This window comes from Sorex fumeus, unplaced genomic scaffold (assembly GCF_029834395.1).
Source record: "Sorex fumeus unplaced genomic scaffold, SorFum_2.1 ptg000128l, whole genome shotgun sequence".
In the NCBI taxonomy this organism is placed as follows: Eukaryota; Metazoa; Chordata; class Mammalia; order Eulipotyphla; family Soricidae; genus Sorex; species Sorex fumeus.
In genome coordinates this window covers 2,551,405-2,579,021 of record NW_026606185.1, presented here as the reverse complement: position 1 = coordinate 2,579,021, position 27,617 = coordinate 2,551,405, and the positions used below count along the sequence as shown (strand labels likewise).

Sequence of the window (27,617 nt, the reverse complement as noted above, 5' to 3'; positions counted from 1 at the left end):
CAAACGTCCACAGACAGCAGAAGCTGGGAGCCAGTCCCCAGCAGGAGGCTTGCACAGGGGGCCACTGGACAGCGAGGAGGAAGTGGGCAGCCCTGGTGACATTTCAGGGCTAGGGCTTTAGGAGGGAAGCACCAAGAGCAACGGCAGCCCTCAGCTCTCAGACCCAACTTACTGCTGAATCTAGACACTCAGGCCAGCGGCTTTTTATATGTAGATAGCAATTTTTTTCAATGGAATCACCATGAGATACACAGTTACAAAGTTAATGATCGGGCTTCAGTCATACAGTGCTCCAACACCCATTCCTCCACCCAAGAACATTTCCCACCGCCCATGTCCCCAGTTTCCTTCCCGCCTGACCGAGGCCCCACTCCTGAGGCCACGATAGCAGGCCCTTCCTCCCTCCTCATGTTACTGTAGGGTCTGTGCGTATCCCTCCACCTCCTCCTTTCGGCACTGCTCTTGTCCAGAGTGACCACTTCCAACTATCACTGTCCACAGTTCACACTGTCTTCTCTGTCCCAACTGCACCCCCTCCACTTGGTGGCAAGCTTCCTACCACGGACTGTCCACCCCCATCCAAAAATGGGGAGAAGAGATGAACAGAAACTTCCACAGAGAAGAAATACAAATGGCCAAAAGGCACGTGAAGAAGTGCTCTGCGTGACCAATCATCAGGGAGATGCGGATCAAAAGGACAACTAGATACCACCTCACGCCAGAGACTGGCACACCTTCAACAAAACAGGGAACAGCCAAGGCTGCCATGGGTGTGGGGAGAGGCCAGCGGCTTCTGGCTGCAGCCACCTGCCCCATCTCGGGGGTCACCTCCTCTGTGCTCACCCTCCCCATATCTTCCTCCGGACAACACACCCATCATAAAGCTGCTCCCACCCCCTCTGACTGTGTGTTCTCTGCTGCTAACCTGAGGGTGCTCTCCACAGCTCTGCCTGTCCTATGCCAGATGGCCCAGGCCAGGGAGATGCCGGGAAACTGCTGCCCCATCCCAGGACCCTGCCCTGACACTGCCCACAGGTCAGCCACAACCGATGCCTCCCGGATCTGACCGCTGGGTGGCGCCATGCCCGGCACGGAGCACGGCCAAGACAAGGGGCCACTGCCCAGGGGAAGCCGAGGCGCGGCCACTTGCCCACTCACTCATGCAGCACCAGTACCTGCGTGTCCAGCCACTGCACGCCATCGGCCGTGTGCTGCACTCGCCCGTAGAAATGCACTGGGATCGTGTACTCAGGCCGGGCCTTCTCCCAGGGGTTCCCGTACCGCAGCCAGTCATCTGCCTCCTCCACCTACAAAAGGACAGCGGGGGCACTGGGGCCGTGGGGTGTCCTGCACCCACCATGCCCACAGGCCGTGAGGGAGATTCCCTGCCCCACACAGAATAGTCAAGACCTTTTGCTCTTCAAGAAATAAACTTGGGGGCTGGAGCAATAGCACAGCGGGTAGGGCGTTTGCCTTGCAAGCAGCCAACCCAGGTTCGATTCCCAGCATCCCAAATGGTCCCCTGAGCTCCACTAGGAGTGATTCCTGAGAGCAGAGCCAGGAGTAACCCCTGAGCATCGGCTGGGTGTGATCCAAAAAGGAAAAAAAAAAAACTTGGATAAAAATCTAGAAAAACAGAGGCCCCTTCCCCCTAAAGACAGTAATAAGCACCAGACAGATGGCACAACTGGGAAAGTGCCTGCCTTGCACGCAGACAACCCAGGTTCAATTCCCGGCACCCCTGGAGTCCCCCAAGTCCTACCAGGAATGATCCCTGAGTGCAGAGTCAGGAGTCAACCTGAGCATGGGGCAGGGAGGGGGGAAGTATGGGCCAAAACCCAAAAAAAAACACCACAACCACAAAAGAACTGTGAAGTCAATCAACAAAATTGATTATTCTATATATTTTTTTGGGGGATTGGGGTACTCTGGGTTTACACCTTGCTCTGTGCTCAGGGATCACTCCTGGGGGCTTAGAGGACGACAGATGATGCCAGGGATCAAACCGAATCAGCCACATGCAGGGCAAGTGCTGTAAGTCCTGTCCTATGGTGCCGGTCCCATGACTGTGACCCTGTTCCCATAGTCACTCCCTGGAGGGGAACTGAGGTGACTGCCTGCACATTCCATGCAGCTCTGGGTCTCCTGCACCTCCCAGCCCCACCGTGTCCTGGGCCCCGACAGTGCTGTCCACACGGAAGCCATCTGCAGCATGCTCTCCCCAAGACTGGAGGGGCTGCTCCAGGGGACAGGTCCCACGGGAAATGGCCTATGTGTTCTCTGGCGATGTTGGAGAAGGGGGTGGAAGGGGCATCCCGGAATCGGGTCCCACCTACCTGCCAACCATTCACGATCTTCTGATTGAAAATCCCAAACTCGTAGCGGATCCCATAGCCATAGGCTGCCAGGCCTAGGGTGGCCATGGAGTCGAGGAAGCAAGCTGAAAGTTCCAGACAGAGGGCGGGGTCAGAGACAGACCAACCTGGAGCCAGGTCATGCAGGCACACTGGGGACATACCAGGCATCCAGCCTCTGGCATGCTGGAGACACAGAGGTGATCCCACTGCACCCTGGCACCCCGGGAGACTGAGTCAACCATCAGCACCTCAGGAGAAAGACCCCCACTGCCGGCTTCCTCTCAGGCCCAAGGCCCCTCCACCACACGAACGCTCCTGCTCGAGATCCCAGTCTCTGGGGCAGGTACCACCATCACACACAGGAGTGAGGAAGGCCAGGTGGTAGGTCACAGATCCAGGCCCTGAAGTCCCCGGGACCCCCAGCAGGAGGCTGGAGCGCTAGTCACCACACCAAGCCCCTAAGCCCAGTGGCTCAGAATGGCATTTGAACGAGGGCCTAGAAGCCCATCTTAGCAAGGCTCAAGGCTCTTTTCCTTCCCATCCAGCAATGCTCAAGGCTTACTCCTGGCTCTGTGCTCATGAGTCACTTCTGACAGCTCTCAAGGGGTCCTATGTGGTGTCGGGGGCTGAACCCGGGAGGGACAGGTGCAGAGCAAAAAATATATATCTTCCCAGATAGGAAACATACTGGACAGCAGCAGATAAAAGAAACAGATCTACAGCCAGCTCCACTGTGCCACCCACTTCATCATGGGCATCCTGCCGACTCTGGCACCACAAACCCAAAATGTCCAGTGAATGGAAAACAGATATGGCCCCAACTGACCTAATAGCCTCAGACCCTGGGTCAGAAGCAGGGGGAGGTGTGTGGATAGAAACGGCTCACAATGCCAGCAGCGGGGCCGGAGAGACGGAGCAGAGAGGCACTTGCCTTGCAGGCAGCTGACCTGGGCTGGAGGGTGGAGAGGCTTCCTTGCTAGGAAAATGAGCTCCACTCTCAGGCTCCTGGACTCTGAGGTTTCAGGGCCACCCTGGGGTGAGGGCACAGGGGACTAAGCTGTGTCACCAGCCAGGGTGGCCCTGCATGGGGCAGGGCTGACTAACATGTGGTGGGGGCATATGCCAGCCATGTTGACTGACTCAGTCACAGCTTGGTGTGACCTCTTTGGGCTCAGTTTTTGGTTAGGGGGGTAACACCTGGCAGTACTCAGGGATCACAGCTGGCAGAGTGAACAGGGCCATGGGATGCCAGGGACAGGACTTGGGCCGAGCTCTATGCCAGCCAAGTGCCCTGCCTGCTGCACTCCGCCCCACCTTCCACCCACCCCCTCTGCAGTTTCCAGAAAAACATGCCATGCCTAAAATTTCTGAACATTTAATTCACATTTTTACTTGATGTATTTTGAGGTGAAGTTGGCTGGGCCCAGATCAGCTTTCAGGGCTTACACTCCCAGCTCTGTACTTAGGGTTCACTTCTGGCAGGGCTTGAGGGACCCTAGGAAGTGCCCTTGAGTGAATCGGAGCGGGCTGCATGCAAGGCCAGCATCTGGGTTTCTGTATAATCTTTTTTTTAAATTTTTATTAGTGAAACACCATGAGTGAAATTACAGTTGTTGTAGACATACAAATGTTTGTGCTTGGGTTTCAGTTATGCAATGATTGAGTACCCATCCCTCCACCAGTGCCCATTCTCCACCTCGGATGCTCCCAGTATCCCCCCACCCTCCCATACCCCAATCCCACCCCACCCCTGTGGCAGGGCATTCCCTTTTGTTTTCGGTTTCTGTATAATCTCACCAAACCTAATTAAGAACTTTTAAAACAAGAGTCGGAGATAGTACAATGGGTAGGGCACTAGCCTGGCACAGGGCTGACCTGGGTTCCATCCCCAGCACCCCATAAGATCCCCCAAGCTCCACCACGATGATCCCTAAGCACTGAGCCAGGAGGAATTCCCGAAAACCATCAGGTGTGGCTCAAAGTCAAAAAGGAATTTTTTCATTTAAAAATTAAATTTTGAAACATCAATACACATACACTCTAAAACAAATTTGGGGCAGTGCTCCTTTACAAAAATGACAACTCTCCAAAGGGACAGTGGGAGGAATGGGGACAGACAGACACACACAGACAAGCAAGCAACAAGCAACGCATCCCTGCAAACCGTGCACGCTTCACTTCTCTGCTGCGGAAACTCCCTGTGCGGAAGCGCCCCCAAAGCTCCCAATGCCAGCTGTCGCTACTTCTGCACTCTTAATCCAGCCCCTTCACCCCAAAAAGGCTAGCAAAAAAAGACAGTCAAAAAAGAATTAAGACAAAGCTGGGTGTGTCCTTAAAGAGGGTGGCTGCAGGAACAGTGCATTATTCTAGGGCTGTGTTGAAAGAGGAGGCGTGCATAGGTGCACTCTGGCTGTGTAGATGCCATCTTTTTCTTTCTCTTCCTTTCAGTTAAAAATGTTTCATGGCAGGGCTCAAGGTATAGTACAATGGGGAGGATGCACTCCTAGCACTACCATTCTGGGTTCCATCCCCACCACCCCTTACGGTCCCCCCACCCCCATGCCCTTGAAGCTGAGCCATGAGCAAGCCCTGAAAACCCTCACAACAAAGAACAACCACCACCTCTGGAGGTGTTACTGAACTGCACACATTTCTGCATCACCTAGAGAGTATCTGTCCCGGGCCAAGTTTCCTGTACCCTTTTGCAGCCTCCCTCCAGTGCCTTTTGTTAGTATGTTGCCAGCACTCCAGACTGTCTAGAATTCTAGTGACACAGCTGCTCCCCGACCCCATCAGCACCCCACCAGCGTGGCCCCACCAGGATCCTTCCCGCAGTGGGACTAGTATCCCCCACACTGCAGCCTGCACCCAGCTTCCACATTATCACCCAGCACTCTGTGAGGTGGGTGTGTGCGTGTTCTCACTGGTTTCTTTCTCCCAGTTTTGGGCTTTGGGCTGAAGGGGGACCATTGTGTGTGTAGCCTTCCCCACCAGGTCCAACACGGGCCATCATGAGGAAGGCCTGGTAGGACGAGAAGACGGGGTCTGTCCCCACGGCTGCAGAGATTCTAAACGAGTAGGAACGCCACCGAGCTCGGCTTCTCCAAGCGCCCTGGATGCCAGGACGGCTCCCCCCGGCCAGGCCGGGTTACCTGCTAGTCTCCCGAGGCCTCCGTTCCCCAGGCCAGCATCCTCCTCGATTTCCTCCAATTCTTCCAAGTCCAATCCCAGCTGTGAACAACAGCACAGGCGACATTTCAGGATTTTCTATAATACCTGCTTTCCAGACACAGGTGGAGAGAGATTTCAATCCTGGGAGCTTATGTAAAAAGGTCAAGTTCACGTCTCTTAGATTTGAAAATCCAACTGTCAAAATCTGGTCACAAATCTGTACATGAAAATGAAGGTTCTCAGGTACTATTAAAAGCTGCCAAGTTCCGAAAAGTTAACAGTGAAGAAACAGGAGAGAAGGCTTTACCAGGGTGAAGACCCTCTCTTGGGATGGATATAGGAGCCTGGTTCGACCCTGACACAATGTGGCAATGCTGCCCAAACAAACGCCAAGCAAGACAATCTGGAATTACTGCCTGAACTCCAAAAGCAATGTTGGAAAGTTTCCCCACAAACAGCCAGGGTTTGGAGGTGGGGAGGCCTAAAACTCACCCAGTGCATCAAGACCAGTTCCAAGTTAAGAAGCACTTTTAACAACAACATCCTCATGAGACAGCTATTACACACAGACACCAGGGTACTAAAGACAAGCTAACACAGTAGAAGATTGGCCCTTAGTCCTCACCTGGGGAGCCAGCACGGGGTCACTCCCTGTGAAAGGAGCTTTAGAGTGAAGACAGTGAAGAGCCTCACAAAAGATGTGATTCACAGACTCTTGTGAATTCACAGATGTGATTCACAAGCTCCCCCTTGGAGAGGAAACTTCAGTGGCTGATTAGCATACTGACAAAGTTGTGGGACCACAGAATCAGACCACACTCCAATTCCAAAAACAAACCCCACACTCATCAGTAGTCACTTCCTACTTCCTCTTCTCTCAGCCCCTGGCAAGCACTCTATTTGCTGCCTCTAAGATTCTGTCAGTTTTGGACATTGGCTATAAATGGGAATACAGACTATGTGGCTTTTTTAATGTCTTCCTTCAATGCACAATAACACTTCAATTTCCTTGAGAAACATCATTGCAGCACATGAGTACCTCATCCCCTTTTATTAACCGAGTATTCCACTGTACGGCTCTGCCACATTTTCTTCATCCATTCATCAACTGGACAACTGAGTTGTTCCCACTTTGGAGCTACGAACAACAGCATAACTTTGAACATACAATTATTTTGTGTAGACTCATGTCTTCACTTTTTCCAGATATAAACCTTAGAGGGTTTTCACAGTAATTCTATGTTTAATTTTTGGACTAAGTACCAGATTAGCCTCCAGACTGGTTTGATCACTTTCCCACCACTGTACATTAAGATTCCAATTTCTCTACATCCTTGCCAACACTTGTTCTAACTTCACCGTGACAGACATTCACAGTAGGAATGTGTTGTGGGAAATGAAATTTCACTGGGGGTCTCTGATATGTATTCCCTGATGATTAATCATGCAGAGTACCTTTTCATAGTTTTATTAGGACCTTCTTTTGAGAAATACCCTTTCAAGTTTTTTTGAAATGGACATCATTTTGGAGATATACCAGAGGCACACACACAAAAAAAAATACACCCAGAAGAAACGGGATAGGAATACCACGCACTTCTCCCAGGCACTGGTTTTGAGAAGTTTTTTGGGTTTTTTTTTGTGTGTGTGAAACACCATGAGGTACAGTTATAGACTTACAAATTTTTGTGCTTGGGTTTCAGTTATACAATGATCAAGTACCCATCCCTCCACCAGTGCCCATTTTCCACCACCAAGGGTCCCAGTATCCCTCCCACCCCCCATCCCTCCCATCCCCCCTGCCTCTGTGGCAGGGCATTCCCTTTTGTTCTCTCTCTGTCTCTCTCTCTGTCTCTCTCTCTCTCTCTGTCTCTCTCTCTGGTTGTTGTGGTTTGCAAGAGAGGCATTGAGTGGCAATCATGTTTGGTCTATAGTCTACTTTCAGCATGCTTCTCCCATCCTGGGAGGATCCTCCCAACACCCTTTATTTGGTGCTCCCTTCTCTATCTGAGCTGCCTTTTCCCCTAGCATGCGCGGCTATCCTCCAAGCCATGGAGCAAAATTCCTGGTACTAATCTCAGCCACTCTTGGGTGTTAGTCTCCTATTTTGTTACTTTATGTTGCCCAGATAAATGCAATCTTTCTATGTCTATCCTGCTCTTTCTGACTCATTTCACTTAACATGATACTTTCCATGTAGTACCACCTATGTAAATTTCATGACTTCATCTTTTCTAACAGCTACATAGTACCCCATTATGTAAATGTACCAATTGAGAAGTGGTTTGGAGTCTGCACAGTGGTTCCGAGAAGCCAACCTAAGCATCACAGTTCAAACCTGGTACTGTACTACAGTGTATGAGCTTTCTCCCCAAGTCTTCTCATCTTTTTGTTTTACCTGTTGGAGGGGGTTGAGGGGTGGGCACCAAGAGGTGCTCAGGAGTATTCCAGACCGTGCTCAGGAATGGGGGTTGGTGGTTCTTAGGGGACTATGCACAGTGCTAGGGACAGGAACCAGGGTGAGTGGATACAGGGAAGAGCCCTTTGGCCCTGCTGGCCAATTCTTCGTGACTTTATTTCAGGCATCGGGATTTACCATTTGCTGATGGGAGGGCTTCATGTATGACCCCTCTCCGAGAGTCAGCTTCCCCGGCCACTGTCCTGGTGCCCCTCCCAGCCTTCCATCTCAGCAGCTTCTGGAGACCTGGTTCCTGTTGCCTCTGGGCATTTGTTTCCCTATACATTTCTTTATATCCCACATATGAACATGTGAAGGAGATCATGCTGTGTCCAGCTCCCTCTGACCACCTTCACTCAGCATGATACTCTCAGACCATCCATGTAGCAGCAGACTGCACAATTTCATCTTTTTCAGCTTTGCTTGTTTTATGGTTTGGCCTGTTTTTTTTCAGTCACTTGCAGCAGTGCTCAGGGCTGACTCCTGGCTCACTGCTCAGGGATCACTCCTAGTGGGCTCAGGGGACCATACGGGCTGCCGGGGATCAAACCTTGGTTGCCGTGTGCAAGGCAAGTGCTCTGCCTGGTGTGCTATTTCTCCAGCCCCTGGATTTCATCTTGCTTTGTTTGTGTGTTTGGGGGGGAAGGGGGAGGTGCACACCTAATGATGTTCAGAGGTTAGCTCTGCACTCAGGAATCATTCCTGGCAGAGTTCAGGACCACAAGGGGTGCCAGGGATCAAACCTGTGTCAGCTGTGTACCAGGAAAGTGCACAACTCTCTGTACTATTGCTCTGGCCCCTGGATCACCTCTTTCTTATAGCAGAGTAGAACTCCATTCTGCATACGTACATACTGTTCCTTTCTCCAGTCATCTGTTCTTGGCACTCAAGTTGTTTCTGGGTTGTGGCTACTGGCAATACTGCTCCCAGCCAACTCTGCTTCTGTTCCTGAGACAAAGGAACACTCCCCCGAAACTCAGCTCCCACTGCTGAGGACAGACCTGACTGCAGCTCGCCACACCCCTCCCGAAAGTCCAGCTCTCAAGGAGATAGACAGGAACTTCTGCTGCCCAGGCCCCAGCACCGTACCTGGTAAACTGCTTCATCGCATGCATTCTGAAGGCCCAGATTCACCATGGTGTTCTGCAGCGTGCGGCCCATGTAGAATTCCAGGGAAAGGTAATAGATGCGCTGAGGAAGCAAAAGGAGACATCTCAGCTCGCTCCTCCATGTCCGCGAGAGGCCAGTTAGAGCAATACCCTAAGTGTACCCTGAAGTGTATCCGTGTTACTACTGTACTTGTCCCAACATCCCCCAAACAGGCTCACCCTCCACCTGCGCCAGTCATCGAAGGTCAGCCCTCCTGGACATCATGTGTATATGTGTATGTGTGTGCGTGTGTGCATGCACAGGAGGGGAGGGGTGCAGAGCCAAGAGCCAAACCTGGAGGTGCTCAGGCCGGGTCCTGGCTCTGTGCTGAGGAGTGACCCCTGGCCGTGCTCAGGCATATGGTGCTGGGGATTGAACCAGGGACAGCCGGACCTGTACGTTCTCTCCAAGCCCTGGAGACCCTTCCAAAACAGAACCTCTGTCCTGACTACCGCCATCCCTGAGCTCTGGAAACACAATCAGAACATTCCCTGCCCATCCATCCGGCAGAAACCAGTCTTTAGCTACTTGTTGGTCGGCCTCTGTGCAAAACTCTGAGGAAATGACAACAACTGCCCCCACGCGTTCTGGGGCTGAGCAGAGTGAGGCACTTCCACAAATGATAGAGGTCACACCCCACACCCTCCAGCAGGCCAAGGACAGGCCTGGGGCAGGGGCAGGGGCAGGACGGAGCTGGCTGGCTCAGTTTTGCTCATACAAGGTTCCATGCTGCCCCCTACTGGTCATCACCAGAAAAACTTAGGACAAAGAAAAGGAGAAGAAACTTTCTTGTTTTTGTTATTTGGGGCACAACTGTTGATGCTCAGGGCTTACTCCTGGCTCTGCACTCAGGAATCTCTCCTGGTGGGCTCAAGGGACCACACGCGGTGCTCGGTATCAAACATGGGTCAGCCAAGTGCAAGGCAAGTGCCTACTGGCTGTACTATGGTTTTCGCCCCAAGGGAAAAGAAATTTTCCTACAGAATTCCAACTGATGCATGTGGAAGAAAGAAAATCTTCCTGAGGTACAACTGCATGATGGGTGGGTGCATCTGTGTGGGCTAGAGAAACATCTGAAGGCCTCAGGATCTCCTCCAAGACTGACTCAGCAATACCCAGGGCAGTACCTGAGCGTTAAGGTGTTTTCCCTGTCTCTGGGCAAAGGTGGTTCTGATCCCTGGCACCTAATGGTCAACTAAGCAAAGTCAGGAATAGTTCCAAGCACTGCCTGGTAGGACCCCAAAACCAACAAAACAAAAAACCCACACAAAACAAATGCCCACAAATCCAAATACACCCACCGCAGAACGCAGAGCTCAGTCCCGAGACTCTCCCCCCAACAAACAGGGTCTGAAAGGGAAGTGTCCAGCTCACCCTGGAAGTGGCCTCTGCCCACCCCAGACAGGCTGGTGTTGTGACAAATGGGGATGTCACCTCTGGCTTTCTTCCCAAAATCCCAAGGGAAAAATTTGACCCATCTTCCTTCCAGAATGGGAGAAGCATGCTGAAAGCAGATTATAGACCAAACATGATTGCCACTCAATGCCTCTTTTGCAAACCACAACACCCAAAAGGAGAGAGAACAGAGGAGAATGCCCTGCCACAGAGGCAGGGTGGGATGGGGGGATGGGGGGTGGGAGGGATACTGGGACCCATGGTGGTGGGAAATGAGCACTGGGTGGAGGGATGGGTATTTGATCATTGTATAATTGAAACCCAAGCACAAAATTTGTAAGTCTATAACTGTACCTCATGGTGTCTCACTAATAAAAATAAATAAATAAATAAAATTTTTAAAAAATTTGACCCATCTACACTAAGGACTGTTTAGGGAGTGTCTCATCAGTGTCTCCATGGAAGGCAAAGAGAGATCTGCCAACTGCCCCAGACAATTAGGAGACACAGTGACGAAACATAACTAGGGTTCTGGCTAGACCCAGGGTTGGAGAAAGAACACTCAAGGGAAAATGGGTAAAATCTAAAGTGCATGCTGGGTTAGCAGCAACTTCTCCATCCTGGTCACTGCTCTGGTTACCGGACAACAGGATGCCAACGTTACAGCAGTAAGACTGCAGGACACACGGGCACTCATCTCTATCTCTGCAGCCCTCTAGAAATCTAACACTCTTCTAAATGAAAAGTTAAAATAAATAAATAAAACCAGTCCCAAGATAGAACACATAGACTGTATGGCTGAGGGTCTGATTCCCAGCACCAAAACTGCAAACCAGCCAGGTTATCTCCCTGTGATTGCCAGGCCCTGTCAGCAGAGCTGGGCTCGGCATTCAAGATCCCCAAGCACTGCAGCCTGAATAGGGACTGAAGCACCCTGCAGGGTGCTGGGCTGAGTCTCACTGGGAGTGGCCCCAGGACCCCTGGACACAGTTTGGGAAGGTCAACAAAAATGAAGAAATTTGTCTTATACATATATATATATACACACACATATATTTATAGTTCCTGGAGCTAGGGATAGTACAGCAGGTAAGGAGCTTGCCTCACACACACAGTCTACCCAGGGTCCATTCCCAGCAACCCCATGGTCCCCTGAGAATCAGGAGTAATTTCTGAGTGCAAAGCCAGAGAATCACTGAGCATCACTGGGTGTATTCCAAAAACCAAAAAAGATAGTCTCATGCCTATGTGGTTCCCAGACCATACCCGTGTCACCAACACCCACGTCCCTCCACCAGTGTCCCAAGAGCCCTCTGCCACCCACCCGGCACACCCTCGTAGCTCCCCAGGCAGTTTCCAGGCCCCATGATATGGCCATCTGTTGTTCCCTTACTATGTCTCTTTATCCTGTAGGAGAGATTTTTCTTTAATTTATTGTGGAGGTGGTGACATCACACATACATCCATGAATGTAAACACATATAAACTCCTGAAATCCCACGGAATTGTAAATCAGTGGCACATTGGGGGGAAAAAGCTTTTTCAGAAACTGTGTGTCTTTCTCTTTCTACAAGTATATACATTTAGAAAACTAATCATATGAATACATCTATACTAATACATTTTAAAATTAACACAATATAGACATCCCACAAATAAACAATAAGAATGAAGAGAATTAAGAAAATTTTAAAGGAAAATCAGAATAGGCCTGTCAAAGTGTAAAGGCGTGTTTAGTTCACAAAGTAATTTTTAAAACCACCCTGGGAGCAGCTCAAAGGGCAGGGGAGCCCTAGAGGAATCCCGGAGCAGGGCCAGGAGTGCTCAGAGCACAGAACCAGGAGTCTCAGCCCAGCACCAGTGGATAGGCCCCAACAAATCCATCACACACACACACACACGCACAGACACACACACATGCACACACACATGCACGTGCACACACACGCACACACGTGCACACACATGCACACACACAAACACATGCACACACATGCACACACACACAGAGGTATGCACACAGGCTGTATCTCCTGTGTGCATACCTGGTTTTCCTGAAAACCAGGAAGGGGCTGTATCTCCAGGGTGTCTACATGGCATCTTCCCTGCTCTCGACACAGATAACTGGGCTGGAAGAATCCCCACTGGACTGCAAGCCGGAACTCAGGATCAATATGCTGGAAAGAAAACCAGAACTGGGAAACCCACTGGGCCAAGAACACCGGCATTCACCAAGGGGCTAATGAGATTTACAGGTAAGACTCGACCAAGAAACCAAAGAAGGCTGTAAGGTAACAGACTGACTCAAGCAAGGCAGGCAGGAAGGGAGGCCAGCCTGCAGGGCCCTGAGCTTCGCCTGGAGCCTCTTGGCACAGAACCAGGAGGAACCCTGAGCAGAGCCAGATGTGGCCCCAAAACAAAAACCCAAAATCACAAAAGAGAGAAAACAAGACCCCGGCAAAAGAGACATCAAGTGAATGTAAAACAGGGCAAAGCCGAAGAAAAAACCAGGTATGAAGAGTGGGCAAAATACAGAACAGGAAAGAAGCGGAGAGAAAAAGCACAGACAGACACAGCAAACAAAGGGACAAGTCCGTCCCTGCGGAAACCAAGTGGAATGTTACAAATATTTCCAGTGTGGGCTGGAGCAACAGTACAGTGAGCGAGGTGCTTGGCCCTGCATACAAACAACTAGGGCCCAATCCCCACCACCCTATGGTCCCCCAAGTTCACAAGGAGTGAGCCCCGTGAGCAGAGCCGGGAGTGAGCCCTGAGCACTGCCAAGTGTGACCCAAAAAAGAAAAAAAATTCCAATATGTAAAGGACTTTTGATGTATATTTAAATATACAAGAAAGAAGTGGCATACATACAAAAAAACAAAGTCTTGTGAAACTCAATCTTTGATGCCACCGACCACTTTTTTGATCATCTGATTGCTTCCAAATTGTATCCAGACCCCAGTGTCCTCTAAACTGCACACCGCAGTGCCAAGAAGGTCCCCTGCAGCCAGCCAGCCAGCCAGCCGGGACGCTACTCAAACCAACTCAGGTGCCGGGCACCACGCAGTCGTCACAGCACTGCTGCCCGCCGCCCGCACAGAGGCCAAGTGAAGCCTGGCCAGGCGCCAACATGCTGGCCAGGTCCAGCATGGCCTCCCCCCTCCCTGAGCACATGAAGGCCCCCATCTCCCCTGAGACCTCCCGAGTTCTCCCCAAAGTAGGTCTGGGGGGTGGGTGGAGGGAGAGCTGGCAGGCAGGAATATGACTGAATTTCTCCGTGTTTTTAGACTGGCATAGCTGAGCATTTCTGCTGGCTTCTATCTTTCAACCAGCACTTTGGGGAAGAGAAGCCTGGCAGTGGCGGAGGCAGGGGCGGGCACACTGTGGGAAGAGCCGGGCGGGGCACTGCCCGCAGGAGGCTCCCGTTAACAGTGCTTCAATCATGGTGCCCCAATAAACCTTTTTTTTTTTTGCTTTTTGGGTCACACCCGACGATGCACAGGGGTTACTCCTGGCTCTGCACTCAGAAATCACCCCTAGCGGTGCTTGGGGGGACCATATGGGATGCTGAGAATCGAACCCGGGTTGGCTGCGTGCAAGGCAAACACCCTACCCGCTGTGCTATCACTCCAGCCCCTAAATCTTTTATTTTTAATATAAGAATACTGCGATTTATTCAGCCATTGATTAAGCTGACTGAATTGGGCATGAACTCCACATTACTTTTTAATTGAGAATGTTATTTTTTAAATCACTGTGAGGTACAGTTACAAGCTTTCCTGTTTCAGTCATACAATGAGCAATCGCCCATCCCTCCACCAGAGCACATCTTCCACCACCAAGAACCCCAGTATCCCCCATCCCAACCCTCCCCCTGCCTCTACGACAGACAATCTCCCCCATCCTCTTGTACTGCTTGTCACAGCCGCGTGCACCAATAAAACTTTTTTCTTTTTTTTTGCTTTTTTGGGTCACACCTGGCGATGCACAGGGGTTACTCCTGGCGGTGCTCCGGGGACCATATGGGATGCTGGGAATCGAACCCAGGTCGGCTGCGTGCAAGGCAAACACCCTACCCGCTGTGCTATCATTCCAGCCCCCCCAATAAAACTTTTTAACAATGAGATTTAATTTAGAAAAAGAAAGAAAAGAAGTGCTGAACTTCCAGAAGCCCGATTCCCTTCCCAGGAAAGATATCCCAGGAAAGATATCTGTTGTTCTTAAAACCTGGTGCCTCCAGTTTTCCCAAAGCTGAAGACCGTGCTGGGTGTGATGGCTGTGGTTCAGGGCTGCCAGGTGCTGGGTTGCCCCCTGTGCACTGCTGCAGAGAACAAGAGCAGTACAGTTTCCGGGACTCTCTGACTCCATCCCCAGCCCCCCAAAGCTCATGGAGTCAGAGAAACAATACAGGACGGAGGGTGTTTCCCGGTACAGTCAACCTCAGGTTGATTGCCAGAAGCAGTACTTAAGAAGAGTCAGGAATATGCCCGCCCTGAGCACAGCTGGATGTGGCCTCAAAACATAAGAACTAAAAGAAAGGTTTATTATATACAAAGTTTACACCAACAGCTAAAAGCATGATAAAGCCTAAGAGAGCTTCAGCATACGCAGGTGGAAGCAGGACCGCCAAGAATACCAAACATGTCACTCTTCAAAGACATCCCAGGTACTGACGAATTAGCCTCTTGTCGAACTCGAAGGCTTTACTTTGCTCTTAACACAACCAAGATCAAGTTGAACTTGCTGAGAGCTCCAATCTCTTTTCCCTTCCTTTAAGGCGTTTGTTTCGGTTCGTTTTGGTTTCGGGGCCCACGCAGCTATGGTCAGGGCTCACTCCTGGCTCTGTGCTCAAATACTGCTCCTGGTAGGGCTGGAGGCACTCAGATGTACCAGGGGCTAAACCCAGACCGGTTATTTGCATGGCAAGTGCCCGACCCACTGTACTATCCCTCCAGCCACTTAACGGGTTTTTTATTTTATTTTGGGGCCGTAATCTGCAGTGTTCTGGGCTTACTCCTGGCTCTGCACTCAGGGATCACTCTGCGGAACCATATTGGGTGCTGGGGATTAAGCTCAGGTCAGCGGGGTACTTTCACTCCTGTCCTTGGGAGGGGATTTTTAACAAGACTTGATTGTTTAATGCCTGTGGAGAAAGAAAAGTCCTACTTCTCCAGCACCTGGCCCTGGCTGCGTCTCTAGGGGAGGGTCTGGCTCTGCTCTTTCCTCTGCGTGCAGGGGGCCAGCTCCCCCTCCCCATCATGCCCCGCCCACACCTGACCTCAGGTGGTAGAATCCTACAATGTGCTCCCTGCCCACCACACTCCCTATTACTGACTGAAGTTGACTTAGGAAGACGTGAGGGGAGAGATGGAGAGGAATTACATGTTGAAGACGAAACACAAGCTTCTCCAGAGTGGGAAAGCAAAAGGAGAGAGCTGTGTTCAAGGGCAAAGAGGGTCAAGCTCCCGGCCCACCAGTTGTAAGCCTCCCTGTGCAGCCAACACCAAGCTCCTCCCGTGAAGCAAAGAAAAAGGTGCCTGCCCACTGAATAGGGGCAGACTCTGTCTCCAGGCGGGTCAGATCTACTCCCCACTTCGGGTACATGGACCTAGGAAGTGGGGCTATGTGCTTCAAGTCCACTCTGAAAATTCTAAACATAATCCTGGTAAAGAAGAGGCGAGATAACAGGGACCTTGGTGATGGCTTCATGTTGAGGAGGACACTGACTCTGTCGCCCACCCGTCCCAACAGGGCGCTCTGTCGAGTCTCTGCTCTCTGCCTCCCCACTGCTCAGCGCTGTAAATGCCCAGGGCTCTAGCCCAGAGCCAGGGTCCTGGAGGCCTGTTTACAGCTGACACATAAGCCCCAGCTTAATCAGTTTCTGAGGGGATGTGACCCTGTCACACTCTATAACCAGCATGATACCATACAGCATTTTATATAGTACTTTTGCCTTTGGTTTTTTTGTTTTGTTTTGTTTTGTTTTTTTGCTTCTAGGGTCACACCCAGTGATGCACAGGGATTACTCCTGGCTCATACACTTAGGAATTACTCCTGGCGGTGCTCGGGGGACCATATGGGATGCTGGGAATCGAACCAGGTCAGCCGTGTGCAAGGCAAATGCCCTACCTGCTATGCTATCACTCCTCGTCTTTCATTTTAAGTGACATTTCAAGGCTTAAAAATAGTTCTTTTATTTAAATTTAAACTGAAACTTTACTAAATACCTACTCCAGAAGGTCCTGCAGAAAACACTGCTTAACCAAAGTTCCCTGTAGTCCAATTTTTGTACAATTTGTGTTTTGTACTCCTTTCTCAGGCTTTCTCCTTGTCCTAAACCCCTCCTCCCTATAAAGGAGAAAAAGTCCAGTCTTCTCCTATTTTATTTGCACTCATATCTCAGAATGGGTGTCTAAAGAGCTTAAACATTTACTCTGCTGAAGGAAACAAAAATGTATGATTTGAGGAGAGCTTAGAAAGGACACTAATAAATGTGCCAAGATGTTTGGAGAGTCTTGGGGTAAAGGGCACATGGAAATTCTTTGACCTAGTCTTGCCACTTTTAAAACTTGCTGGAGCACTTGACTTCATGCAACTGACCGGGGTTCGATCCCTGCATATGGTCCCCTAAGCACCAAGTCAGCTATGGCCCCAAAACAAAACCTTTGAAAACAGGGGCTGGAGAGACAGTATTGCAGGTAGGGCATCTATTTTGTACACAACTGACCTGGGTTCAATCCCCCAAAGTGCAGGCTAGCTACATGTGAGGCCTGGCTGTCCCTGCAGTCTCAGCTCTCCACTCCTTGAATCTCACTCTAAATATCTTCAGCGAGAACACCAAAATCATCCATGAGGGGCCAGAGCGATAAATCAGCAGGTAGAGTTTCTGCCTTCCACGTGCCAACCAGGGTTCAATCCCAGGTGTCACAAATGGTCCCTCGAGCTTTCCAGGAGCCCTGAGCCCTAAGGGATGTACCCTCACTCTATCGCTTGCTCTCTCACTCTCTCTTTCTATTTCTCTCTCATGTAGGCACCATAATTTACCGAGTTGCTGACAGCAGGTTCAAGTCTACAAAGTCCCAATCCCAGTGCCTCCATCAAAGCCCCCAGATTCCTTCCCACCCCCCAACTGTCTCCTAGACAAACATATTTTTGATGATTGAAGTTTGGGCCCATGCACACAATGGTTTGGGGTTTGGTGGTTTAGAGATATGTGGATTCCTCACCTCTACCCCTAGACCCTACGCCCAAGCCTTGACATGATTTCCAGATCCCCTCTTCACTTCCCTTTCATATCTCTTCTTCCTTGGCATTTTTGTTTCTGTAAGAAAAATTTTCTTCTCTCCTTCCCTCCCTCCTTCCCTTTCCTTTCTTCCTCCCTCTCTTTCTTTTAGAAACACAATCAGCATGTCTTGCTGGCAGACTACTAAGTTGGCTACACGTAAGGCAAGTGCGTTAACCCCTGTATTATCTCTCTGTTCCTCTGGATCAACTTCATTTTTTTTCCCCACCATTTTTGTGCCATACCCAGTGATGTTCAGGGTCACTCCTGGCTGTGCTCAAGGACCAATCCTGGTGAGTCTCAGGGACCAGGTGTAGTGCCAAGGTGTAAACCCATGTCCGCAAGGAGAGCACCCTACTCACTGTTCTCTCAGGCACCCTCTAACTCATTTTCTTAACTCCCAGATCCATTAAAACCATTAGGGTAATGGCATTCATTATGATTATCTGATAGACAGCAGTCAAAGTTTAACTTACTTTTCATTGTGCTTATGCCATGAGCTTAAGGAAAATAGTGGACTGAAGTCTCCATTAGAAATCAGTGTCTTCAAGGCTATCTTGCCACCAACAGGCCAGCCAATACCTGCAGGGCGAGTACATCAGCAGCCTGATGGTGCCTTCAGGCTTCCAGATACCCCAAAATTGCCGCTGTGCCTTTGGCCAGACCCCAACAACCTGGGGCCAAGTTTACCAAGAAATTAAACAGCTAAAAATTAGGTATGTGGGAGCCACGCCCACAAACCATCTCCAGCTCAGCTAAACAAGCTCATCATTTATTGGCCTTATTTCAGAGACCCATGAATCTTGAAAGAGATCAAAAGCCGCAGTCAGGGCGCCCCCTGCAGGGCATATGCCAATACTTTATTTCTCTGGAAAAGATGGATCCAGAGACACACAAAAGAATCTCTGAACCGAGCAGCTAAGTGCAAAGACACCTCCGGACTTTAAGCCAGGCCAACTTCACAGGATGCCTCAGGAAAGGGCTGGCGTCGTTCCTCCACCTGCCCCCTAAGACCCCGGTGGCCACCAACTACCAGAATCCAATGAGAAATGCAGGTACCCCGGTTCAGTGACCATAAACTCCAAGCCTCAAGGGATACTGGATAGGCCATCCCTCCCCATCCCCATGGGACCCACAAACTGCCTCTGGCTGCTACTTATACTCCTTAACAGGCATGATCCAAAGACACACAAAGGAATCTCCAAACGGAGCAGCTCACTGCAGAGATTTCTCCAGACCCTAATTATCTAAAATTTTAGAATTCCAGGAGCTTGCAGTCACTTTTGTGTCCACGCAACATCTTTACTATTCATAACAAGCAATACAAAAGAGAGTATAGGGGAGACTGTCTGCCCCAGAGGCAGGGGAGGGGTGGGATGGGGGGATACTGGGGACCTTGGTGGTGGAAGGTGTACACTGGTGGAGGGTTGGGTGAGCGATCATTGTATGACTGAAACTCAAACAGGAAAGCTTTGTAACTGTATCTCACAGTTACAAAGTATTTTTTGTAATATCATACTATTTAATAATAATAATAAATAATAAAATAAAATTAACGTTCTGAATTAAAAAACAAAAAAAAGGAATCAGTGTGAGGACAGAGTAGGTCCCAGTAAGTCATATCCATTCTACCTTGGCGGGAACACAGAAGCCAGCTGCTTGCACCATGCGCTATGTTACAGACCCACGGGTGTCTCACACTGACCCATCCCAGAAGCTCCTGCAGGCATTCTGTGATTTCCAAGACTGGGCATGGTCTGCCGTTGGCGTGGACTGACCGGGGTTTCCACCAGCACCTTGTGCCCTGGCCTTGTGCCTGATCTGCCCAGTCTTTAGTGTCTCGGGCCTGCTTTCTCTCTGAAGTCTCCTACTAATTGGGATCTTTGTATCCTACCTTGTTTAAACACTCTCAGATTCTTTTTTTGGGTAAGATCAAATGTCAATCATTGATAGGCTAACATACAACTATAATGTTCCAGAAAGGCAAGGGCCCTCAGAAAGACATGCCTTGGTCAGCTTCCCCTCCGGGATAAAACTGAGGCTAAGAATGGGTACAAAATCCGCTGAGTTGGGGCAGCCAAGACCGAAGGAGCCCGGACAGCTTGGTTGTGTGGGTTTTTGTTTTGGTTTAAGTTTTGGACTGCACCCAGCAGTGCTCTGGGGACCATATGGTGCTGAGGAGCAACCTTCATGCGGGCAGGGAGCAAGCACAGGAGCTGAGGCACTGGCCATGGCCACAGTCAAGCAGAGTTTGGCCCCCAGCACTGTGCATGGTCTCCCCGTCCCAGCAGACGTCACTCTGGGCAGTACAGGATGTTGGGTGACCCCCTCCCCCATCCTTAGAGTGGCCTCCCAGGCCAAGAACCCTCGCCAGGCACTTCTCCTACTTCCCGGGTTGGAGAGAAGCCAGGCTCGAGCTGCATCGGCCACTCCCACCCCTGCACACCCTGCCAGGGACATTCCCACTGACTTCAGAACATGCTGAGGGTGGCCACATTCATTTCAGCCAGACACCCTAATGTGCAGATCTGCCAGACGGCTCACTTGGAAAACTCTTCTTCCAAGCATGCCAATTTCAGTGGTCACAGGAATTGGGGGAAAAAAGAAGAAAAGAAAAGTGCTGACTTGTACAAGGCAGCATTCCAGTAGTAACAAGAAATGTTCCTATCCACTTAGAGGGAAAAAGATGTCAAACAACAGCATGTATAGTGTTTCAAGGATTATCACCAGGTGGTAGGATTACAGGTAAGGTAAGGTAAAGGTAAAGGCCCTCCCGTTGATCGTCGATTTGCTCGAGCGGGCCCAGTAACGTCTCCATTGGAGACTTTGTTGTTACTGTGTCTGGCATATCGAATACTCTCCGTAGCTTGCCGGGCTCTCCGAGAGGGGCGGAGGAATCGAACTCGGGTCGGCCATGTTGGCCGCTTGTAAGGCGAACGCCCTACCGCTGTGCTATCGGGCGATCTGGCTGCGACATCTGTCACCCCACTGATCGCCAGGGTTGATTCGGCTGATCTGGCTGGCTAGGCGGGTGTCCCCTTCCTCCCTCACCGCTCCATGTGCGTCCCTCCCGAAGCTGCGCGCTCGGTCGAAGAGGACGGCCTTCCCCGATAGAGACAGACCGGTCTTCGGTGGAGGGTATACGAGTAGCTGCGCTCCCCTGCTAGAACCTCCAAACAAGCTCAAGGATTACAGGTAATGCTGGGTTTTTCTTGGGTTTTGTTTTGCTTACTGCTGTTTATTTATTCTAGGATTTTGGTTTGGGGGCATATCTGGAGGTGCTCAGAGCTTACTTCTGGCTCTTCTTAGGTCAGATGCCATGCGGTGCCAGCGACTGAACCAGGGAATGTGTAAGACAAGTGCCTGCCACTCCATCCCCTTACCTGAATTTTAATTTTTATGCCAATAATTAATGTAACTGCTTAAAGACCAAAAAAGGAATATAATAGCCCTCTTGGTTATTACATACACATGGGCAGGTTCCAAGTCCCTGAATATGCCCAGGCTGAGGCTGCTCCTCTGTAGGATTGGGGGGGGGGGGGGGGGGGGGTTGGAGAAGCCCTATTAGCAACTCTCAGCCAACCAGGCCACCAGTCCAGCAGAAAGGCCTGAGGCTCAAAGCTGCTGGGGTCTCTCTAGGATTCTTATTTGGAAACCCTTTCCCTCAAGCTCTGACACTCTGGTACACATTTCTGGTCCACTACAGGTAATTTTGCAAGAAAATGAGATGATAAGGGCCAGAGTGTAAGTGTAACAGGTCAGGCGCTTGCCTGGCACATGATCCCCATATATGGTGCCCTGAGCCATGCCAGGAATCAGGCCTGAGCAGGAGTAAGCTCCAAGTACAGTCTGATGTGGCCCAAAAAAACAAAATTTAAAACACTTTTCCCCGAAAATGCAAATAAGATTATGGGCTCATTTGCAATGCAAATTAGATTGACATATTTAAATGCCAACAACCAGTATCCATGGTCAAAAGCCTTCCTGTCCAAAGTTGGCAAATCTCCAGAGGCAGACCGTGTGGTTTAACAGAAAGGCCTGTCTGTGGCCTCCACGGTAGACACTCCAACAGAGGCTCAGCAAACCTGTTTTGTTAGGGAGATTAGTTCTGTCCTGGAAATGTCATCTCCAGAGCCACTGAGCCCATCACTGGCCTCTCTAGGTCTGAGCTCGCCCTGGCCCTCTGCCACGGAAATGCCCTTGAACAAGCAGTCAAAGTCAGACCCTTGTCATCTGCTAATCAGTTGACAAAAATGATGTTGCCCTGCCACTCAGAGAATCCTGAGGGGAGCCGCTCCCTCGGGCCAGCTTCCTGGGCAAAGCCACCCAGGTCTTCCTGGTACAGCCTGCGGAGCCACCACTCTCGGCGAAGTCTCTCACACTAACAAGGTGAGGCCCAGCTGACATTCTAACCCGTCTGTCCTTTCACTGTCTCTGTTTTAGGGGGAAAAAAAGCCACAAAATAAGTTTGGAAAGAAAAACAAATGCTAAAGCAATTGAGTGGGGCATGGTGGGGGGTGGCTGGAGGGTTGGGTCACATCTAACTGTGCTCAGGAGTTGGAGTTACTTCTAGCTCTGCCATGGTCATTCCTGGCAGGACTTCGAAGGTCATACTTTGTGGTAGGACTGAACCCAGGCTTGCCACTTTAAGGCAAGCACTCTATCAGCTGTACTATATTTTTGACCCAGCAATTACTAAGCATTTTTTAAGGGTCCCATGAAAATACTACACATGCAATGCTATAACAAAATAAGTGCATGCAAAGTGGCTTTAGGAAAGCAAATGTGCCCCTTTCTTGACAGTATTCACCCAACCTCAGTATTGTAGGAAAAGCAAAATTCTTCGACGGTCAGGAGTTCAAAAGTAGGGCGAGAGAGAATGCAGTGGGTAGGCTGCTAGCTTGGTACACATAACACCACGAGTTGGATTCCCCCCACCCCAGTTGGGTCCCCAGACCTACCAGGAGCCATCCTAAAGTGCAGAGGCAGGAATAAGCCCTGAGGGCAGCTGGGCGGGGCGCCAAAGCAACAAAAGGTAAAAAATATCCCCAAACAAAAAGCAGCAAGGACCTGGCCAAGCCTATGATAAGTCTATCAAACTGAAAACTACCAATGATACTGGACAAGCACATGTGCTGACTTGGAAAGCTGTTGAAAAGTGACAAGCATCCATGAACAAAGCAGAAAGAACACCAAAGCGTACATGCAACGTACTTTGTTAGAGCATATGCACCTAGGAATAGGAAAAGCTACAAAAAGACAGGCAGCTATATTTCAAAGGCTGAAGAGATAGTACAGCGAGTAGGGCGTTTGCCTTGCACGCAGCCAACTGGGGTTTGATCCCTGGTACCCTATATGGTTTCCCAGCCTGCTAGGAGTAACTCCTGAGTGCAAGCCAGGAGTAATCCCTGAGCACTGCAGGGTGTGGCCCAAAAAAAAGCAAAAAAAAAAAAAATCCCATAAAAGTCATGGAGATGGCCGGTGACTTTTCTTTTCCGTTTTATATTATTCAATGCCCCGCCCCCCACATAAATATTTGCAACATAAAGAAAGGCACGATTACTTAAACAACTTTCCCGAATTTTTAAGATAAGTTCTGGGAAACCGTGAGAACCTCCAATGCAGAAACTTCTCAGCCTGTGACCCCCGCGCACTGGCAAAGAAAATTTTCTTCATCTCTGCCTAGCCAAGAAGGAAAAAGGCCTGCGGTCCCCTGCGGCTGTCCAGGCGCCCCCTCCCACCGCCCAGCCCCGGGTCCCCGCCCCCTGCGTCAGGAGAAGGAGAACGGGTGGGGGTGCGGGGTGCCCAGGGAGGGGGCGCGGGGGGCCCTGGGAGGAGGCGCGGGGACGCCGGGCGCCCCTCCGGGCTCGTCACCTTGGGGTCGCATTCGTAGTAGTGCTGCTGCGTGCGGATCCAGCGGCCCACCAGGTGGTCGCGCACCGTGTGTGCCAGCGCCAGGTAGTAGTCGCGGGGCGTGGCCACGTTGCGGTCCTTGACCAGTGTGAAGTGCAGGTGCCGGTTGAAGCTCTTCCGCACCTCGCCCACGTCCCCCAGCCCCGCCAGGCCGCGCACGCTGATCTGCTTCCGCTTCTCGCTGTCCGTCTGCGGCTGGGCCATCGCACCGGCGAGAGGGACGACGAGCAGGAACGCGGGACCACCACGCCGAGGATGCTGCAGCCGCCCCGCCGCGGAGACTGCGGGCCGCGCCTGCGCGCTCGGGGGGCGGGGCGAGGGGCGTGTGGCCAGAAGGGGTTTGTTGCGGGGCGGGGCTATCCTCGCTGGGCGGAGTGGGGGCCGCGTGGGGGCGGGGCGCGCCTCCGATTGGGCGGGGCTCGATCGGAGCCCGGACCAGGCTGGAGGAGGGGCGGGGCGAACCTCCGGGAGGGGCGGGGCGAGTCTCCGGGGGTAGGGGCGAGTCTCCTGGGGAATGGGCGAGCCTCCGGGAGGGGCGGGGCTAGCCTCCGAGAGGGGCGGGGCGAGTCTCCGGGAAGGGCGGGGCGAGTAACTGGAAGGGGCGGGGCAAGCCTCCGGGAGGGGCGGGGCAAGCTGGAGGGCGGGGTTGGATCGCAGCCCGGAGCGGTCTGGGGGCGGGACTGGAGCGGGCGGGGGTCGGGGACTGGAGTCGAGGCTGAGAGGTTCCGTGGGAGGGCTGGGGGCCGGCAGGCCCTCGTGGAAGCGGTCGAGAGTAGGCGCTCCAGTCCTGGGACGTTGCCCGGAGTCCGAGTTGTGGGTGGGCACCGTGGCGACTCGGCCCGAGCGCCGAGGTCTCCCGCCCTCCCCGAGAGCCAGGGTCGGGGGCCGCGCCGCCCCTCCGCCTGCTCCGCCGCAGGAACAGCTCGCTCTGCGCCTTTGGCCGGGAGGACGGGCCCGGGCCGCCGCGAGGCCTGCAGAGGGAAGCGGGCAGCGTGCGTGAGAGGCGTCGGGTGGCCTGCAGGGCCCTGCCCCGGGTTCGAGGCAGAGAGCAGCGGGGAACGCCAGCTCACACCGAAGACTTGGTTCCTCCCGGGAAAGCCAGGCCGCCTGTGCTCCGAGCCGGCTGCACACAGCACCCACGCCCTGTCCCATATGCAGCCCTGGCTTGTCACAGGCCCCCCCTGCAGTGCCCACTTTTCCCTGAGGAAACTTGTTCCTGGAGGCAGAGACCCTCAGATCTTTTGACTCCTGACTTTTAAATGAGGTCAGGAACATGCCAGAGAGATAATACAAGGTTGCCTTGGGCACAGCTAACCGGGTTCGATTCCCGGCATCACGGAGGATCCCACAAACCCACCAGGAGTGTCCCCTGAGCACAGAGCCCGGGTTAGCATGGAGCAGTTGGGTAAAGAAAGATCTGGAAGAGGACGTGTTTCCCTGCTGCGGAGCTGGGTGCCTAGACACTGACTCCTCTCTCCCACCCAGGAGCCAGCATCACATCAGAGACGGCCTTCAGGCACTGAGCTGTGGTGCTTGGGAGGAGACTGGGGCTGTCTGCCTCATGCCAGCACTTTCCCTTATAAGACTCTCATTGTCCTCCCGTTGTTCATCAATTTGCTTGAGCGGGCTCAGTAACGTCTCCATTGTGACACTTTTTACTGTGTTTGGCATATCGAATATGTCACGGGGAACTTGCCAGGCTTTGCCGTGCTGGCGAGATACTCTCGGTAGCTTGCCGGGGTCTCCGAGAGGAGCGAAGGAATCGAACCCGGGTCAGCCAGGTTGGCCATGTGCAAGGCAAACACCCTACCTGCTGTGTTATCAGTCCAGCCCTTATAGGACAGAGTAGGGAAACTCTGATTTGCAAAACCACAGTATTGATACTGATGGCTTTAGGCTGAGAAGCCACAAAGGGTCCCAACTTATGTGGAATAAAAACTGCACTTTAGAAATTTTTCGTAAACCTTTTTTTTTGTATTTCCTGTTTTCTTTTCTTTTTTCCTTTACAATATCCTTTTTATAATTAAAATACCGATCATAAACAATGGAGGCCATATTCATGGTTGTTGACATATATATATATGTATATATATATATATATATATATAGTTTGTTTGTTGGGGGCTACTCTTTATCCTGTGCTCAGGAATCACTCCTGGCAAGCTTGGACGATCAGATGTGATGCCGGGGATTGAACCTGGGTCAGCTGCATGCAAGGCAAACACCCTACCCACTGCTCCAGCCCTGGTTATATATTCTTTATGAATTTTTTTATGATCTAACCACCTAGATATAATTTCTCCTGAGACTACAGAGATAATACTATATAATAGTGAGTAAGGTGCTTGCTTTGCACATGGCCGACCCAGGTTTGATCTCTGGCACCACATCAGGTCCCGCCAGCCTTTCCAGGAGTGATCTCTGACCTTAGAGCCAGGAGTAAGCCCTGGGCACAACCAGGTGTGGTCCCAAAACAAAACTGTCACTGTCATTGTCCTCCCATTGTTCATCGATTTGCTCGCGGGCCCAGTAACATCTCCACTGTGACATTTGTTACTGTGTTTGGCATATCTAATACATCTAGTCATATGATGTTCCAACACCCATCCCTTCACCAATGTGTTTCTCATCCCCAATGTCCCAAGTCAGTCACCTCCATAACAGGCTTCCTCCTCCACCTCCTCTTTCTTTTTCTCCTCTCTACCTCTCTGTTTTTCCTTTTAGGGACTGTGATTTGCCTAAAAGGAAAACCACAGTGCCTAAACGACTGTTATTGAAAGATGATCATGTAGATCTCCTCTAAGCGCTCCATTCTTGTCCCTAACGTTCATTTGTTGGAAATAAATCATTGTCATAGTGGTCCCTTTTCTGTCCCCACTCTCCCACTTGTGGCAAGCTTCCTACCATGGACCTGTCTTCCCAGCCCTCGTTTCTCCTATCCTTGGGTAGTAGTTTCATGCGAACATTGTTGTTGTTTTTTAAATGTCTAGCAAATGAGTGCCATCGTTCTATATCTGTCCCTCTCCCTCTGACTCATCTCACTCAGCATGATACTCTTCATGTCCACCCATGTATCAGCAAACTTCATACTAGCGGCTGCATAGTGTCCCATTGTATAGATGGACCATGAATGACTTCTTTATCCAGTTGCCTGTTCTGGGGCACTCAGGTTGTTTCCAGATTTTGACTATGTGAGTAGTGCTACAATGAACATAGGTGTGCGATGTGTTTTGGGGCCCTTAGGGTATATTCTCAGGAATAGTATTTCTGGGTTATACAGAAACTAAGTTTCTAGCTTTTTGAGGAACGTGGGCATTCCCACCAACAATGAATGAGAGTCCCTTTCTCCCCACATCCATGCCAGCACTGGTTATTCTTGTTCTTTGTGATGTGTGCTGCATATTCAAAAAAATAAATTTGAAAGCCGCAGCGCTCTCACCACCTGTGTTCAGAGGTCTCACACTGCTTTGCCCACCCTGGGGCAGCCAATGGCAATGGGCAAAGGAAGAAGAAAATGAGGGCCAGGCTGGCTGGTGTCAGTTGCAGTTTATTCCAATATCGTCTCCATTCCTCTTTCTCTTCCTCCCATCCTCCTTCATTCCTCTCCCCCAATCCTCCTCCTTTATTCTTCTCCATCCTCCTTATGGAACCCCAGTCCACTCTTACAGCCTTAGTTATATCCCAAATAAAGAGGGGTTGCAGTTACAATTACACATAGGTGTTATCATTCAATCAACAGAGGTAAAGTCCTTCCCTCAGGGGGAGATTCTTCTAGGATAAACTCTCATTCAGCAAGAGGACCCACTCAAGGGAAAAATACCATCTATGGGTGTGTTTCTCCTTTCCTTAGTCCAACAAACATATAAACATTCATCTTAATTCTACTCCTTAA

At 51.0% G+C, this 27,617-nt stretch overlaps 1 protein-coding gene across 1 annotated transcript in view; it reads right to left on the bottom strand.

The window, feature by feature from the left end:
• PYGB (glycogen phosphorylase B) overlaps window positions 1-23,959 on the bottom strand; it is a 36,089-nt gene extending 12,130 nt beyond the window's left edge. The window contains exons 1-5 of the mRNA XM_056138085.1: window positions 23,687-23,959; window positions 9,076-9,177; window positions 5,510-5,588; window positions 2,337-2,440; window positions 1,176-1,307 (exon numbers count right to left, since the gene is read on the bottom strand). Of these exons, the coding sequence (XP_055994060.1) occupies window positions 1,176-1,307; window positions 2,337-2,440; window positions 5,510-5,588; window positions 9,076-9,177; window positions 23,687-23,929 (660 nt within the window). The 5' untranslated portion in view covers window positions 23,930-23,959. The remainder of the gene's footprint in view (window positions 1-1,175; window positions 1,308-2,336; window positions 2,441-5,509; window positions 5,589-9,075; window positions 9,178-23,686) is intronic.
• Between the last annotated feature and the right edge of the window lie 3,658 nt (window positions 23,960-27,617).